The sequence below is a fragment of the Haemorhous mexicanus genome, chromosome Z, assembly GCF_027477595.1.
Source record: "Haemorhous mexicanus isolate bHaeMex1 chromosome Z, bHaeMex1.pri, whole genome shotgun sequence".
Classification (NCBI taxonomy): domain Eukaryota; kingdom Metazoa; phylum Chordata; class Aves; order Passeriformes; family Fringillidae; genus Haemorhous; species Haemorhous mexicanus.
Genome location: NC_082381.1, coordinates 67,427,609 through 67,444,838, shown reverse-complemented (window position 1 = coordinate 67,444,838; position 17,230 = coordinate 67,427,609). Strand labels below are relative to the sequence as shown.

At 41.6% G+C, this 17,230-nt stretch overlaps 2 protein-coding genes across 2 annotated transcripts; both read left to right on the top strand.

Annotated features, from left to right (window-relative positions):
• Positions 1 to 1,763: 1,763 nt before the first annotated feature.
• On the top strand, positions 1,764 to 9,257 carry CENPH (centromere protein H). The gene is made up of 9 exons (XM_059836545.1): positions 1,764 to 1,981; positions 2,099 to 2,154; positions 3,394 to 3,442; positions 3,817 to 3,891; positions 4,567 to 4,623; positions 5,508 to 5,571; positions 5,854 to 5,905; positions 7,072 to 7,232; positions 8,469 to 9,257. Exons 1-9 carry the CDS (start codon positions 1,803 to 1,805, stop codon positions 8,559 to 8,561), a joined length of 786 nt encoding a protein of 261 aa, XP_059692528.1. The 5' UTR covers positions 1,764 to 1,802; the 3' UTR covers positions 8,562 to 9,257.
• Positions 9,258 to 9,354: 97 nt separating this feature from the next.
• Positions 9,355 to 16,565, top strand: KGD4 (alpha-ketoglutarate dehydrogenase subunit 4). Its single transcript, XM_059873445.1, has 4 exons — positions 9,355 to 9,455; positions 10,520 to 10,583; positions 14,825 to 15,027; positions 16,282 to 16,565. The coding sequence occupies exons 1-4, from the start codon at positions 9,417 to 9,419 to the stop codon at positions 16,297 to 16,299; spliced, it is 324 nt and encodes a 107-aa protein (XP_059729428.1). The 5' UTR covers positions 9,355 to 9,416; the 3' UTR covers positions 16,300 to 16,565.
• Positions 16,566 to 17,230: the final 665 nt, after the last annotated feature.

Sequence of the window (17,230 nt, the reverse complement as noted above, 5' to 3'; positions counted from 1 at the left end):
GCAAAAGGTAGAATCTTAGGGTGCAGGGGTGTGGGGGGAATATGTGTGGTTATGTGTCGATACATGGCATATAGAGGCTGGTTCAGCTGGATCACTGCAGACAGACTTAAAATAGATCTGCTCACTTCTGAGCTGAAGATCTTTATTTTGCTTAGGTGGCATGGACCCTCCATGAACAGGGTTTGTGTACTAGGATGGGCCTGGCTTGATCACCAAGCATTAAGTGAGCTGAAATAGTGAACACAATCAACATTTTTTCTCTGCAGGCAGTTATGAAGATATATGCCACTGATGCCAGAATGATTTTTGCTGTTATACTTCCTTCATATATATTCATAGCTCTGTACATTATTGTTGTACATAGTTCCTAGCTAGCCCCTGTACTTCCCATCACCTTTTCTCTACCCTGATAGGCAGAAAGACAAAACACATCCAGAGGCTCCAAACCCTGGGGGTTCAAGGCCCCTATTCTATCTTGGTTCTTCCTGGGAGCCAAGGTTGAAACCAGCTCTTTGAGACACATTTTCAAAAGCAAAGTTTAGCTCCTATCCTAGATAGCAGGAGGTGGGAGAGGATTCAGAGATGATTGAACAGGTGGGAATGACTTCATCACTTGTGCATCTAATTGAGAATTCTTGTCAGTTATGTTAATTTGCTAAACTTACAAAACTATTCACCCCCATGGGCGGGGGGTGGGGTGCATTCTTCCATATCTTCCTCTGGAGGCCTGCAATAAAGACCAGCCTTTATATTATCTCCTATACTAATATTGGCTCAAAAGTGTGTTGTTTCATTTCTGGGTCTTTAAGGTATCACCAGCATGGCCAAGACGAAGGTAAGCACCATTGACCAGTTGTACTCTCCCGTTATATGAGGTCTGGCTAAAAATTTTTAACTTCTGTATTAATTTAAGCAGAATGCTGCTCACTGTATATACAAAGTACCTGATTTGTATTAAACTTATTAAAGCTGTTATAATTTTTGTTTGGCTGGGTTTTTTTTGGTGGAGAGGGCAGCACAGTTACCTTCCTCCTACAGCTGAGGCATCTCCCTGGAGCCTGTGACCAGTGCTGAGAGCTTGGGTGGGCTCAGGCCAGCTCAGGTGCCAGGGCTGGTCACGCAGGCTGGTGTATGGACAGCAGCATTGGCACGAGCTCTGCTAGTTTGGTGCTGGAGTGTCTGCCAGATCAGACTTGGGGGCAGCAGAGAAAACAGCAGTGTGAGGTGGTGATCTGCTTGCTCTGGTGGCAGAGCTCAAAGAGGAAGGAGAAATTGTTGAGGACTCTAGGGGACTGGCTGGTGGAGCCATAATGTACCTTCCCTTTGACAATTACAGAGGCTGTCCAAAGTAGTCAGACATCGGAACAAGCTGCCCAGAGTTGTGAGGAGTCAGCATCACTGGGCATGTTCAAAAATGTGAGAATATGACACCTGAGGTCATGGTTTAATGGTAAACAGGATCATTGTGCTGGGCTGACAGCCACACTTGCTCTTAAACCAAATTAAGTCTTGTTACATGCAGCAGCTCTCTTCACTTAGTGTTTATTTTTTGCAGTCAGTGTTTTACTTCCGTTAGTAGCTTGCACCTATTGCTTCTATCTCCACGCGAACACGAAGTGAGAGGGAAGGACTATTGCGCTTTACCTAGTGCTCTGCCAATGTAATTTTCTTTCCTCCCTTGCACGTACGGGACCAGGACCACTGAGGGCTGGGCCACGCCGCCCCGCCGCTCCTCTGCGCAGGCGCGGGGCGATCGGGCCGCGCGCGGTCCGCCGGGAGCCGCGCGTTTTGAAAGTGCGGTCATGGCGGCGCTGACCCGGGACATGGCCCCGGCCCCGACTCCTGCCCCGGCCCCGACTCCTACCCCGGCCCCGACTCCTACCCCGGCCCCGACCCGAGAGCTGGAGCCGACTCCGGCCCCGGCGTGGTCCCAGGGCGGCGGCGGAAGCTACGGCGACGTGAGTGTCCCCACTCTGCTCCGGTTAGTACCAGCGGGACGGGACGGGACGGGACGGGACGGGACGGGACGGGGAGCAGCCCAGGGGTGGGATGAAGGGATGTGCAGCCTTTGACCATTGTCGCTTTACTCCCGCCCCAGCCTGAGGGACCGAATGAAGGAGCAGCTCGCAGAGTACAAGACGGCTGTTCTTGCCGGTAAGTATATCCCTCCTTGCAGTGGGATGTTGCACTAACAAAGAATGGGATGTGGCATTTATATTTATATTTTTATATATAAATATATATTTACATAGTTTTTAAGTTTTTTTCTTTAATTATTTATCAAAAGTGTTCCTTATGATAATGATGAGGTTTTTTCCCCTGGCTGTACATTTTAACACATTTTCTAGGCAGCTTTTGAGACACATCTGAATGTTTGCAAAGATACCATATAGCTGCTGCCCACTGCCCTCTCCTTTCTTTTCTGGGTTTGAGCTTTAGGCTCCTCTGACATGTAGTGATGGTTTTCAGAAATCTGGTCACTGGGGCCAAAGTCTTGCCAAAAGTTTGCCAGAGTGTTTGGCAATACTGATTTAAAGTGTTTCCATTACCTGTAGAGTCACGAGATTATTTGGTTTGGAAGGGACAAACACATCTGGTTCCAAACCCCCCACTATGCACAGGCTGTTCCACTAGATCATCTTGCTCAGAGCCCTATTCAACCTGACAACCTGATCTTGAACACTCCCAGGGATGGGGCATCCACAGCTTCTCTGGGCAATCTGTCAGTGCCTCATCACCCCGCAGTATATCTAATCTAAACCTACCATCTTTCAAATACAAACTACATACCCTAGTAAACAGTTTTTCTCCAACTCTCATGTAAGCTCCATTCAGGGACGGGAAGGACACAGCAATGTCGCCATGCTCTTTCTTCAAGCTGAACAACCACTCTCTCAGCCTTTTCCTCATAGGAGAGGTGCTCCTATAATAATCTCTCTAATAATGCCCTCTGATAATCTTCATTGCCCTCCTCTGGACCTTCTCTAGCAGATCTGTGTCCTTCTCATGTTGGGAATCCCAGGCCTGGATGCAGCACACCAGGTGGGGTCTGCCAAGAGCTGAGTAGAGGGGCAGAATGACCTCTCTTGACCAACTGGCTACATTTTTGATACAGTCCAGGGTGCAGTTGAGTACATGCTCATCCACTGAACTATCCAGTGGCATATATAGAGCAATGTCAAGAAACAGCTCTAGCTCATCTAAAAAATGCAAAACTAATTATTTCTCTGCTACAGCTGATTAACATAGCCTCATTAACAGTAAAAAATAATAGAGCTTTGAGGTAGAAGTAAGAAATAACTTGTTCACACAAAAAATGCTAATCCTTTATGCTCTATAGATTGTATTTTAAAGTCTCTGTTGTGCTTGTTTTAGCAACATTCTCTTTTGCAGGTCAGGAAAATTTCTTTGATCATGGAATTGAAGAAAACTTTATCCAGAGGTATGTCACTGGATAACTTCAAAAGTCTCTTCTAGTTATTCCTTCTTAGTGAATTGCTGGATTTACAATCAGTACTTCAGAGAAGATTGGTGAAAATAATTGAAACTAAGAGGAATTGTGGGAAAGAAATGCTTTATTCATCCTCCCAATGTACTTCAGTATCTGATGTGGCTTTTAAATTTGCAGTCCTTTACATGGTGGCTAGAATTCACTAATATAGTTCCACATGCTAAATTACTCCTGGCCCTAGTGATTTGTGGCTCACATGAAAAATTCTTACATTAGAAATGTAGAAAGCAAGTTAAAATCTGACACTGCTTTTAAACTCTGTTATCTTCACACTTTTGTCTGTCTGATTGCTTTTTGTCTTTCAGTGCCACACAAGATTTGGAAAGAGATCTAGAGGAAGCAAAAGTCTCTTTCCAGAACAAGATGTTGGCCTTGCAAAGGTAGAATTTTCGTCACCGTTTATTTGGAGCATTTCTCTGTGTGTGTGCATACATAGAAGCATATATACATAGGTCTGATTAAAACAGGATTTTAAAGTGATGTGGGAGATTGGAGAGATTTTAAGTACCATTGAACAATAGGAATGCAGATGGATATGCTGGAGAAAACAAAACAAAAAAGGCCCACCAAAACAAAAAACTTACAGGTTGAAATATGTATCCCCATAAGTTCTTTTACAGTTGGGAAAGAGTGACTGTACAGATCAGTAAGCGTATTTCTTGGCGGTATTTTCCAAATGCCTATGAGAGGATGGAAGTTGATAATGTTAGACATCCCGTGTGTTTCATGGCTGTTTATTTGAATTCACACATTTGCCCAACTTCCTTTCTGCAGACTCTGGGATTAATGGTGTCCAAATATGTTGGTCAAGAGAAAAAGGAGTTGTCATTCTCACAAATAATCATTGATATGTCTTTCCTGTCCTGAGAGTTAAGCCCCATTATTTAAGAAGTGTGGTATTTAAAAGTACTGAGTATTTTGTTTATATAATTCCAATGTGCAAGTGGACAAAAGTGGAATCCTGGAATTATGTTCTTATATTACTTATTTAAATCTGCTTCTCTAGGTTTCTTATGAGTTCACATCAATCATATGCTATTTCTTGCAATATGCAGGATCCAAATTATGGATGCCCTGAGAAACAAATTCAAACAAGATGATGAGGAATCACGGTAAGGTGTTCTTGGGAGTCAGATAGCTAGAAAGCAATGGACTTTGCACAGTTTATTGTGACACATTTCTAGATTATTTCATTTTATTTCTTGTGAAAGCAAGCTTCCTTTTTCTAGATTTGGCAGAATGATATACTGTCTGCCTTCTGGCTAGAATCAGCATGATCAGACTTCACACACCCTTGATAGATTTGCAGTTGGGCTCTGAATTTACCTACCTTTGATTACAGACATCCTAACTGTTGATTCACTCGTGAGGACTGCTTGTAGCCAAGAGAGCTTTTTGTCTTTAGTGCCTGAATTACCTGCATTTATGATAACTGAGCACATTACAGGTTTGTAACAGGGCCTTGCCTCTGCTTTGCTGCATTTGTTAATTAACTGTGTAGGAGCAAAATGTCTTTGAAATAGAACTGAAAGCTTAAACATTTTTAAAAGTAGCTTTTTCTTGCCTGCCCATTATTAACAGGTAGATATATATGGAGTGTAATATGAGAAATTTAATTTCTGTCAGAAATACAGCTAAGAGATTGCATCTCCTTGATTTAGGAGCTTTAATTCATAGCCCTTTTCAGATGGCTAGTCTTTCTTGATGCCATCCAAACTCTGATATAAAATGTTGGACAGACTTAAATGAAATCTTAGGGAAATTGAGAGGGAAGTAACAGAACACTTTGGCCTCTACAATGGCACTGAGTGAGTATATTAACTCTAAAAAGAAGTGATATTGTAAGTGTAAGTGCAAAAAGAAGTGATACGTATTTACTAATTTGCTCTTAGGAGAAATCAGAAATTATTTATTTAAACTAAAAAAAGTTGATTAAAACATTTATGATATTGACTTATATTAGTGGTCTTAAATATGCAACTGTTTCCTTCCTTAGTATGATCCTGGAAACAATGAAACACATAGTATTGCTCAGCCGGACAATAATTGACTATCAGCAGGTGAGTGGTATTTGTAGTTTGTCTTGCTGTTGTGCTGGTCAGCCAACCTCAGCATGGTAAGGAGTGCACTTTGAAAGCAACATGACTCCACAAGTCATTCAAAGCTAAATATGTGGTGACATGGGTGCAGTTCCTATTGCTGTCAAAATTAAGGATTACTTAAAGTGATCATGTAAGTAAGTCTGGTTTAGAGTTGCCCTTAGCTGTTTTTGAGTATTGAATTAGCATCTTTCAGTATTTTTGAAGACAAGAGTCTGGAAAATATTTTTTTTTTCCTTTCAGCAAGTACATCAGAAGGAACAGCAGCTGATTGACCTTAAAAGGGAAAGACTCTGTAAGTGTGTTATCTGTATTGACTTTGGTTTGTATTTTAATGTAGAGTTCATATAGTTAATATTTTAAAGTTATTCTTGTAGCAATTATAATTTACATGGGAAGTAACAAAACTCAACACAGTTATAAAACTTTTTAAAAGAGTAGAAAGTACTGTAGAGATGAGCTGGTGTGTTCCCTACTTGTGAGACTGACACATTAGAATGAGAGATGCAAGACAACACTCAAAAACAATGTCGCAGCATTTTAATATTTTAGGTAAGCTCCCCAGAAAGTTACATATTGTTTAGTCATTTAAATCAGCCCTACAGTACCTAAAAGGTACTTTTTTGTCCTACTGCACATTTATGAGTTGTTTGCAGAACAGAGAGGGAATTTACTTAGAAAGAAGTATATACATATTGGTTTTCAGTAGTCTTGTTAGAGTGGGTCAAATTTAGATGTGACATCGATATTCAGAGCTTCATATGTGTTCTTTGAATGCTCTTTATTTCATGACCAGGTTTGCCACCAATTTTAACAGCTATTGTTTGATTCATTCACGTGTAGGGAGTTGTGTATATTTTGACAGTAATGAGCAAACACAGTGAAATAACTGTTCACATGGGAAAAATGAACATACTGGTATCTTTGCAAATAAAGGAAGGAGTGCTCTGCCAGCATTCTTTCAACAAATGAACAGCCCCTGAACACTTTTAATCAGTCTAGTTTTTAACCTGGTTTCCTATAGAAATAGTAATATTTACTGGTCATGTTCATATGCTCCTTGTATGACTTTGGAATTTGGTTTCAGTGAAATCTGAGAAAGGAGTAAGGGTCTTTAAAAGGTATAAAAAAGACCTATAAAGGTTGTGGCACTCAAAAACAGGGTATAGGACAGAGATGCAAATTAGTCCCTGTGTGAGGGAAATGCAGGCAGCATACAATGTACTTTCTGTTTTGCTGTTGGCCAGGGAACCAATTTATGTAGTTTGATAACCAAGTAGCCACAGCATGTGTTGCTTCTTTCATAAAAGAAATATATTGAAGAATATTGGAGGGAAGGAGTGGAGTGTGAAATAAGAGTTATGCACTGGAAGTGCTTTAGGTGGCTGTCAAGAAAAAAGTATCTTCAGTTGTACTGTAAACCTAACTACTTAATGCTTAATTTTCCTAATAATGTAACAGCACTAAAAAAATATGGAGGACAGAAACTACAGCAAATTCCTACCATGATGAAAAGGCAAAAGAAGAAACAAGAAAGTGTGAATGTCACTGAAACAGAGAAGATGCTTGAGAAATTAGAAAAAGAAAGACAGATTACTACAATAATTCAAAATGTGTTCCAGGTAATGTTGTGTGGCGTTTAGAACCCAGTTTACAATTTTTTATTACACTCAAGATAATATACTGTATGGCAAATATAACTTAACAACACAAAATTGTTTTCTAAAACCTTTAAGTTTAACAGAGGAAAAACTGTGTATAGAAGGAAAACTTCTACTGCTTTAAAGGCTAAGAGAATGAAATTGTCACAAGCATCTTTGCGTTATTTTTTTGCAGAGTTTAGAGACAGTCTATCAATCTGTCTTTGTTTCCTTAAAGGTGCAAAAATAATGCATCTTTCTTGAAGAATGTCTGTCACAGTAATGGCTGTATTTCCTTCCACTCTGAGTCACCTCTATACCCTACCAAATCAGTTTCCTCATCTCATGATTAGAAAAAATGAAGAGGTGTTAATCCAATGTTACCAGGGAGCCTTCATCTGCCCCTTCTGTTTGTGTCACCCCCCTATAGTCCTGTGAAAGCCTTGGCTTGGCCACAGCCAGTCTCCAGATTCCTTCAGCAGTGTAGACTTTGCCCTTTTGGTTATCCATGTGTCAGGGGCTGCTAACAGTCTGTATACATGCAGCAACTGGCAGGTAACCTGCAATGCGGAGTCATGCTAAGTGAGGGAAAAAACCTCACGGCTTGCATTAGGGTGGAAGGGTCTCAGGCTGCATGGGAATGTCAAGGACAAAAAGAGTGTTCTGACTTTTTGTTCTGCATGCTATGGCTGCTACTATTTTGCATTGATAATGCCATTACATCTTAAATTGAGAATGAGAAATTTAACATTGTACTGGGATTTATATCAGAGTCTAAAACTATCTCTTGGTTTTGTATTCCTGAAATTTTCTGAGTCCTAAGTAGAGCAAATCCTCTTTGATTAAATTTAAATTCCCCTTTTCAATCCAAAATGTCAGGGTGAGAATGTTAACTGTGTTATTTTTAGTTTGAGGCAAACTTTATTTCATATTGTTAAAAACGTTCTCTAGGTTTCTGTGATTAACATAGAGGTAGTATGCAAGGCCCTCTAGGAAACAAAAAAGCATGGATTTGGGATTTTTGCCTATGTATCAACAATAGGATCTAAAGCAATACTTCCCTTCCTTCTTTTTCCCTCCATCCTGCCTACTTCAAACACTTGTGAATTTCAAGGGCTTTCAAATTAAAATTATAAAGCAGACTTTCTTTGAGATATTTTACTAGGAATTGTCCTTTACAAAGGCTTGTTTTAACCTGTAAATCTTTCTCATTTATAGAACGTCATAATTGGAAGCAGAGTTAACTGGGCAGAAGATCCATCTTTAAAGACAATTGTTCTACAGCTTGAAAAAAATGTGCATTTTCAGTGAGTCGGGAGATGTGGTGTTTATTTTATACATTGTGTGCATTTTGACTAAACTTGATAAATTATATGTATCTCAAAAACACACTTCAAGAACTTTAAAATTTGAACTTTCTGGTAGATGTTGTTCTCTCCAGAGAAATAGAATGTGTCAAAACAGGCAGTAGAGCTGATGAAACGATCTGAAGACTCATTTCTCAAGCTGTCCTGTCTCAAGCATTTATTTTCCTCTGAAAGGCAGCAAGAACACAAGAAAAGTTTCAAGCTTTCATGTAGAAGTGGACTTAAACTGAGGATTTTCTGTACCCCTTTCCTGGGGACCAGCAGGCCAAAGAGCTCAAGCAGTGTGCACAACCCTGCTCAGTCTCAGTCAAAAGCTCAGTCAGGAAAATTTATTAGCAAGTCTGGAGTTGGGATTATTTTTGTTTTTAAAGCATTGTGTATAATTTAAACACCTGTGCAGCTAAGCAGTGTTTTAATTGCATGTCTTCACTAGCATTTGCGCTTTTTTTCAGTTGGTGTTGTTTGTTTGATGTTTGAAGGAAACTGACTCTTGGGACGTAGCACAGTTTGGGAGTGTGTAGTGTCCCTTGTTATCTTGGCGTGTAACTTCTCTTTTAACTTGGTGAGTGATCACCAGCTATTTTTTGTAGGTGGATGCCTTGATCTAATAATAAAAATAAACCGCTGATTTTCCTGAAAATGTTTTACTTGGTTTGGAGTTTTTTTTTTTAACTCATGGCAAAGCGGCTTCTTTAGCAGGCCAGGCCCCGCTCCGGGCCCGCCCACAGAGAGAGGCCCCGCCCGCTGCCGGCGTTCTTGGCTGTGGGCGGGGCCCGCAGCTGCCCTCCGGCTCCGCACGATGGGCAGCAAGATGGCGGCCGCTACCCGGGCGGTGCAGGTAAGGGCGGCCCCGGGACAGCGGTGTCTGAGACAGCCGGAGCCCTGGCTCGGGCGGCTGGGGTCGCTTCTGCTGCTGCCGCCGAGCAGCAGGTGGGGGCGGCCGCGGCTTGAGGACACGCCGCCGGGGCGGCCGATGTCCTTGGGGAGAGCTGTGTAGCCGCGCGCGCACGGTGTCGCAGGTGCCGGGTGCTGTGATAGCAGCGGGCGCGGAGCTGGCTGGCAGCTCCTCCCTAAGATGGGCCTCTGTAAAGTGAAAGTGCTTGGTACAGCAGAGCACAGCTCGCGATTCCTTGTGCTAAAGCACTGTGGAACCACGGCATGGTTTGGATCGGAAGGGACCTTAAAGGTCACCTAGTTGCAGCCCCACCCCCCCCCCCCCCCGCCGTGGGCAGGGACACCTTTATTAGACCAGGTTGGGTTGCTCAAAGCCCCGTCCACCCTGGTCTTAGGCAGTTCCAGGGATGAGACAGCCACAGATGCTCTGGGCAACTTGTGCCAGTGCTTCACCACCCTCAAAATAAAGAATTTCTTCCTAATCTTTCTAATCCAAACCTGCCCTTTGGGTTGTAAGGTCTCTCCAGAGCATTCTTCAGGCTGAACAACCCCAGCTCTCAGCCTGTCCTCACAGGAGAGGTTCAGCCCTCTGAACATCTTAATGGGCCTGCTCTGGACTCACTCTAGTCCATGGTTTCTTTTTTGCTTTGGGGACCCTAGAGCTGGACACAGCACTCTGGGTGGGTTCTCACCAGAGCAGATTGCATTGAGGTTGCATTTATGCAATGGCAGTGGGCTGTTTCTGCACACACACACACACACACACACACACACACAGATGAGAAAAGGAAGACAAAGTCTGTACCTGATCTGGACCTCAGGGTGCAGGACTACTTTTTAAAGTAAACTTATTCCTGGGGTAAACTTTGGACTTCAAGAAGCAGTAAGTGTATCAGAGTAGTGGTGCAGAGAGCAGCCATTTGGTGTGGTTGTTTGATACATTGTGCATTCCGTTTACTATTCCCGGTAACCTATGTCTGTTTCTCCCACTGCCTGGTCTTCTTCTAGGTAGTCAAGCCACATACTCCATTAATAAAGTTCCCAGACAGAAAAAGTGGTCCCAGACCTAAAAGTAAGTATTTTGGGTATGGGTACAGCTTGTGCCACATTTCTTTACATGGACTGTTTTATTTAAGAACCGGGGCCGAATTTCTCTCTTTCATCTGTACAGCTGAACTGAGTTTTTGAAACATGCTTGGTTTAGTTTGAAGGCAACTCTTGAACTTTCTCCACAACTTCGTTTCTGTGCAGCTGTGTGTAGACACATAATGCGTGCAGATCTATATTTTTTTGTCAAGAAAGAGTCACAAGGATTTCCAGTGTTTGTGTTCTACTTTATATAAAGTCAAATTTTCCCAAATATTAATATTTACTGAAATTACTGTGCCCAAGTCACTTTGAAGCAACTTAGTTATTCAGTGATATTTGCATAAATGATGTTGCATTTTCCTCGTTTTTTTCTTAGCTGAAGTGTTGTTTTTTCAAAACATGATTATAGCTGGGAGATCCAGCCTCTGTACATTTTAAGAAGTATTTTCTTGTGTTAACTAACTAATGCTGAGGGAAAAAAAAATATTTCATTGCAATCTTTGACATTAACTTTGATACCTATGTTGATATTTATGGTATTCCCAATACTATTATATTTAAACGACAGACTTATATTAGAAATATGTTGATTTAGAAGTCCTTTTGGGTCAAAAAGCGTCTGAAAGAAAAGTACGAGTTGTCTTTAAAAGCTCTGTTACATTATTCTCACTTCTTTTGATTTTATATTATGCCTAGTTATTTGTCACAACATTATCAAGCTCACAGTTTAGCTTTAAGTTTAGTTTAACATTTGAAGGCCTCCACAGTGAATATAAATGCCTCTTCTGACTTGCCTGTGAACTCTTCAGGAATTTTTCTGCAATAACTTTCTGTAAAAATTCTGTACATTTTGCACAAATGCACCCCCTCTCATGCCAGTGAACTACTTTCTCAGAAGCTTGAAAATGTGTTTCTGACCTCTTGTTTATATCTGTGTCAGAAGATTCTTGTGACTGTATCTTTTAAGAATGTTAGACTTTTCTACCTTCATCAGGATCTGTCATCTTCTTAGTAAACTGCAACCTACTTTGTCTTGCTTGAATGTTGTAGCAAAATCTGGGTTTAATTGTACCAGATTGTTGCTCCTACATAGCTAAATTGCTCCTCAGAGCAACTAGGGATGTGAAAGGCCAGCCAAATTCTCATGGGCCTCTTACTACTGCAACACTATGGTCTCAAACAGGGAAGGGAGAGATGTAGTAGAGACTGTAATAGAACTAAAGCAGCAACAGTAAAATTTCTGATTACTGCACTTCTCCTGTTTTTAATTTGCTAATGAGTCTACTCCAACTGCACTTCAGACTGAAACATACAGTAGAGGAAAATCCTTGACAAATCTCTAGAGTTTTATGGTAGGTAAAGTAAGCTTGGAGAAACTGCTTTTTTTTTCTTCTTGCCTTTTTTTTTAATTTTCTTTTTTTTTTTTTTAATGTGTGTTATTTCTTAAAACAAAAATACTTTGCCCCCTGTTTACAATAAATATGCTGCTTCTGATGGGCTCACTTCTGCCTTCTCTGTTTGGGATCTTCCATTATTTCTGAACCACCTTGGTGCTTTCAGACCCAGTCTTGTGACTGACAGCTTCTTAATAGGCCTCTCAATGGTAGCTTCATCACGGTGCTGCAGGTGTTTGCTTGTCCCAATCCTACAACTACATCAGACTACAGCTAAAACTGGCTCCCTCTCCTTTGTGGTCATTGGTCTTGCTGGAGCCAGGAAGGGCAAAGGCAGGCAAAACTGGTGGTGTAGCTGTTCACATGCTTTCATATATGCAGCTTTCATGCTGCTTATTTTATAGTTATATAGAGCTTCTGTCTGGCTGTTAGATGTTGCACTTGTCCTGCTCAATTTTCTGGAGCTCTGGGAAGGACTTCTTTGGAAGCATTCAGCTTTGTCAGGTGTTATACCCTTACATATCACAGAATCACTAGGTTTGAAGAGGCCTTCAAGATCATCAAGTCGAACCCATGCCCTAACACCTCAACCAGACCATGGCACTAAGTGCTACATCCAGTCTTTTCTTAAACACATCCAGGGATGGTGACTCCACCACCTTCCCGGGCAGACCATTCCAGTACTTTATCATTCCTTACATAAAAAACCTTTTCCTGATATCCAACCTGTATTTCCCTTGGTGCAGCTTAAGACAGTGTCTTCTTATTCTGTCAGATTTTGCCTGGACAAAGAGACCAATCCCCACCTGGCTACAGCCACCTTTCAGGAAGTTGTAGAAAGGATAAGGTCACCCCTGAGTCTCCTTTTCTCCAGGCTAAACACCCCCAGCTCCCTCAGTTGTTCCTCACAGGGTTTGTGTTCCAAGCCCCTCACCAGCCTCGTTGCCTCCTCTGGACATGCTCAGGTGTCTCGAGGTCCTTCCCAAACTGAGGGGCCAGAGCTGGACACAGCACTCAAGGTGCTGCCTCACCAGTGCCCAGTACAGGGGAAGGGTGACCTCCCTGCTCCTGCTGTCCACACTATTCCTGACACAGGCCAGGATGCCACTGGCCTGTATGGCCACCAGGGCACACTGCTGGCTCCTGTTCAGTCAGCTGTCACCAGTACCCCGGGGTCCCTTTCTGCCTGAGCACTGTCCAGCCACACTGTCCCCAGCCTGTAACGTCACATGGGGTTATTGTGGCCAAAATGCAGGACTTGACAACTGGACTTGTTAAACTTCATCCTGTTGGACTCTGCCCATCCATTCAGTCATTCCAGGTCTCTCTGCAAAGCCATCCTACCTTCCAACAAATCGACACATGATCCCAGCTTAGTGTTATCTGCAAATTCACTAGTGAAAGACTCAATTCCCTCATCCATGTCATCAATAAAGATATTGAACAGAACTGGTCCTAGCACAGACCCCTGAGGGACACCACTGCTGACTGGTCCCAGCTGGATGCAGCACCGTTCACCACCACTCTCTGGGCCCGGCCATCCAGCCAGTTCCTAACCCAGCAAAGAGTGCTCCTGTCCGAGCCGTGGTCCCAGATTTTCCAGGAGTGTGCTGTGGGAGACAGTGTCAAAGGCCTTGCTGAAATCCAGGTACACACCATCCACAGCCTTTCCTGCATCCAGCAGGCGGGTCACCTGGTCATAAAAGACCAGGTTGGTCAGGTATGACCTACCCCTCCTAAACCCTTGCTGGCTGGGTCTGATACCCTGGCCATCCTGTAGGTGCTGTGTGATGACACTCAGTATAAACTGTTCCATAACCTTAGGCACTGAGGTCAGGCTCACCGGCCTAAAATTACCAGGATCCTCCTTCATACCCTTTTTATGAATGGCAGTCACATCGGCCAGCTTCCAGTCCTCTGGAACCTCACCAGTGACCCAGGACTACTGGTAAATTATGGAAAGTGGCTTTGCAAGCTCATGTTCCAGCTCCCTCATCACCCTGGGATGGATCCTACCCCATATATAGGACTGAGTCCTGAAATGACCATTTTTCTATGATCTCTGCCCTGCCTAGTGGGGCAATTGCATATTTCCATTGTAAAATCTGCTATGGCGGGACAGACCTAAGGTTTGGAACACTGACTGTGACATTGCCCTTTTATCATCTCTTCTATCTGCACAATCAAGGCAACTTTCCTGATGTGAATTCAGGAGCTAAGCTCCTGATCCTTACCTGTGAAGAACTTCATGCCCTCCTCGGTCTTTACATTTCATTAACATTGCTGATGCTGGATACTTGGTGGTCATTCTGCACATCATTACCAAAATGTGATAGGATGCCATTTTGTAATATTAAAAATGGGCACAGCACTGCATTGCATGTTGCAGCCTGTTGTGGTTGTGAGCTTTATCTTTCTGTAAGCCTCTAGATCTTTTTCACTTGTCTGTCTTTTCAGTTGCAGTAAACAAAAAGCATCAACTCAGTTATCTTTCTACATAATTGTCCATACACAAGCATTTACATAACTTTATGCTTTTTCTCCAAGTACAGCTTCCCAGTAAAAAAGCCATTGTTAGGGTGTATGTTGATAAATCTTTTGTTTCCACATCAGTATTTCTGCCATTCAAACTTCTGTCAGAATTTTTAGATTCTGCACTTGATACATTTAACAACAATAAAAGTAGGTTGTGAGAAGTAGAGTGATTTAATTCTTTTAGGTGTTTGTTATAATGAATAAGATTTTCAAGCAATGGTAGATTTTATTGGCTGCTTATTAATTTTACAGTCTAGTAGTATTTCTGTAAATGGTTTTGAAATCTGGGTTTCAGTACAGGATTCTCTACAAGCAAGTATGCCATCTCTCCTTGCTTCAAAGACACAGGAATCTGTAGGAGGCATAACACCAGCCTTTCAAAATATTTCACCTGTTAGTAGAGTACAAGGCACACCAGATACTTCTGAATTAACAAGAACTTTACCTCAGAAATACAGAAGGAAACAAATGTCAGATGAAGAGATTGAATATATTCAAGTAAGTTTTCTTTAGCTAATTTCTACATCTTCTGGTATGGTATTACATAGTAATACTTTATAAGAGTGTGCCCTGGGCTTTCATGGTTTTCATATGCAATTCCCAATGTACCAATTCTTAATATGGAAGGTACCAAATATAAATATATATCTCACTGTATAGTAGCTTGTTGGTACCACTGAGTGGAGAGATTTAGACTTAGAACAAATGTGCAGGTAAGCTGGTGATAGTCACAGCCTGCATTAATTGCCACCACCACCTGTTTTATAACAGCTGTTTAATGTGTAATTTGACTTTGCTGGGCAGGATCACAGAAGTCTGTTCTTAGACTAGAAAAGGCTATTACCAGGTGATCAAAGTACAAAATATTTCTCAAATTAGTTTTATAAGTTATTTATTAGTAAATTAACTCTTGTATTTCTAGTAGTGGAAACATTTTATTAAACTTGATATAAATATTTTCTGCAATAACTGTAAATACGACATTGTACATGAAAGGCAAGAAAAACCTGTTTTTATTCTGCAACAATTCTCAGTTGTAAAAACTGATGGCTGAAAAGGGAGAATGCATAAAACATGAGGAATTTGTGAGGTAATGGTGAGTTTGAAATGAAAAGATGCTTGCAAAGCTTTGTTAAATGGTAAGGACATATATAGCATAACCATGTTAGTAGAGGAAATCTAGAAATCTTCATATATGCAAATAGGTTGCATCTATATAGTAGAAATAAAATCAATTATTTCCCATAGTAATACACTTCTTGACTTTTTGCATGTTTGTTTAACAGTGGGGTAAGTTGTAAAATAATTTTGTTGAGAAAATAATAAACTGAATACCTTTCTCACTTCTCATTAAGATTGTAATGACTCTGTTTGGCTTTGTTTTTACTTTGCACTTCGGAATGTAGGCAGCAAAAGTTATTTTAAAACTTGTGTCTGTTAGCATATTGTTTGTCAGACCTTTTGAAGGTTAAGAGTCAGGTTTCTTCAGAGAAAGAGACACGGAAGCAGCTGTAACTGTAGGTAGCATGTGTTGATTTTTTGTACTTTACCTTGAAAAAAATGTAGCCATGACTGGTAGATGCTGATATTTGGCAAACTACCTGTTCTTCTATAGGTATAAAAGTCAATATTTAAATCAGAAATTAAAACTAGAACTGTGTCTCTTAGTCTATAACAGTGTAAAAGAGAATTTGATCTCAGTTTTAAGTTCTATTAGTGGAATATATTTAACAGTATGCTTTTCTTTTACAGCGTGGAGGTCCAGAATAAATGTAGAAGATAGTTTCTTGGCCACTGTTGAAGAATGAGGTATTATATTCACAATAAAGGCGTTAAATTAAAATGCCTTAATATTAAAAATTATTGTATACTAATAGCTTTAATAAAATCCTATATGATGGGTGAGAAGATTGACACAACACAAACTGATTTGTTTGTGACTGAGAAGGATTTTATGCTGATGGCTAATAGCAACTGAATATATATATCTGCACCATTAAAATATTTTTCTAATTAGCCATTTGGAAAGTCAACAATCTAACAGAGTCATTTTATTTTTCCACTGGTTGAGATCACGAAGTCACAGAATGGATCAGATTGGAAGGAACCACAGTGGGTAATTTTTTCTGACCTTCCTGCTCAAGCAGGATCATTCCAGAGTGCACGGCATAGGATTCTGTCCAGATGGTGCTTGAATATTTCCAGTGAGGGAGACCCCACACCCTCTCTGGGCAATCTGTTCCAGTGCATGGTCACCTGCACAGTGAAGTTCTTCTTCATATCCAGTCAGGACTTCCTGGGCATCAATATCTGCCCATTGCCTCTTGTTCTACTGCTTGGCACCACTAGGAAGAGTCTGGCCCATCTTGGCCATTTGCCTTCAAGTACTGATAGATGTTGATGAGGGCTCCTCTCAGTTCTATTTCCTCGAGGCTGAACAGCCCCAGCTCTCCCTGCCTTTCCTCATAAGAGAGATGCTCCAGACCCCTAATTAAATTTTTTGCCCTCTGCTGGACCCACTCCAGGAGCCCCATGTCTTGGTTGTCCTGAGGAGCCCAGAACTGGGCACAGCACTCCAGGTGAGGCCTCAGCAGGGCTGAGTACAGAGGCAGGATCACCTCCCTCCACCTGCTGGCAATGCTCTTCCTAATGCCCCCAGGGTACCACTGGCCTCCTTGGCCATCAGGACGCGCTGCTGGCT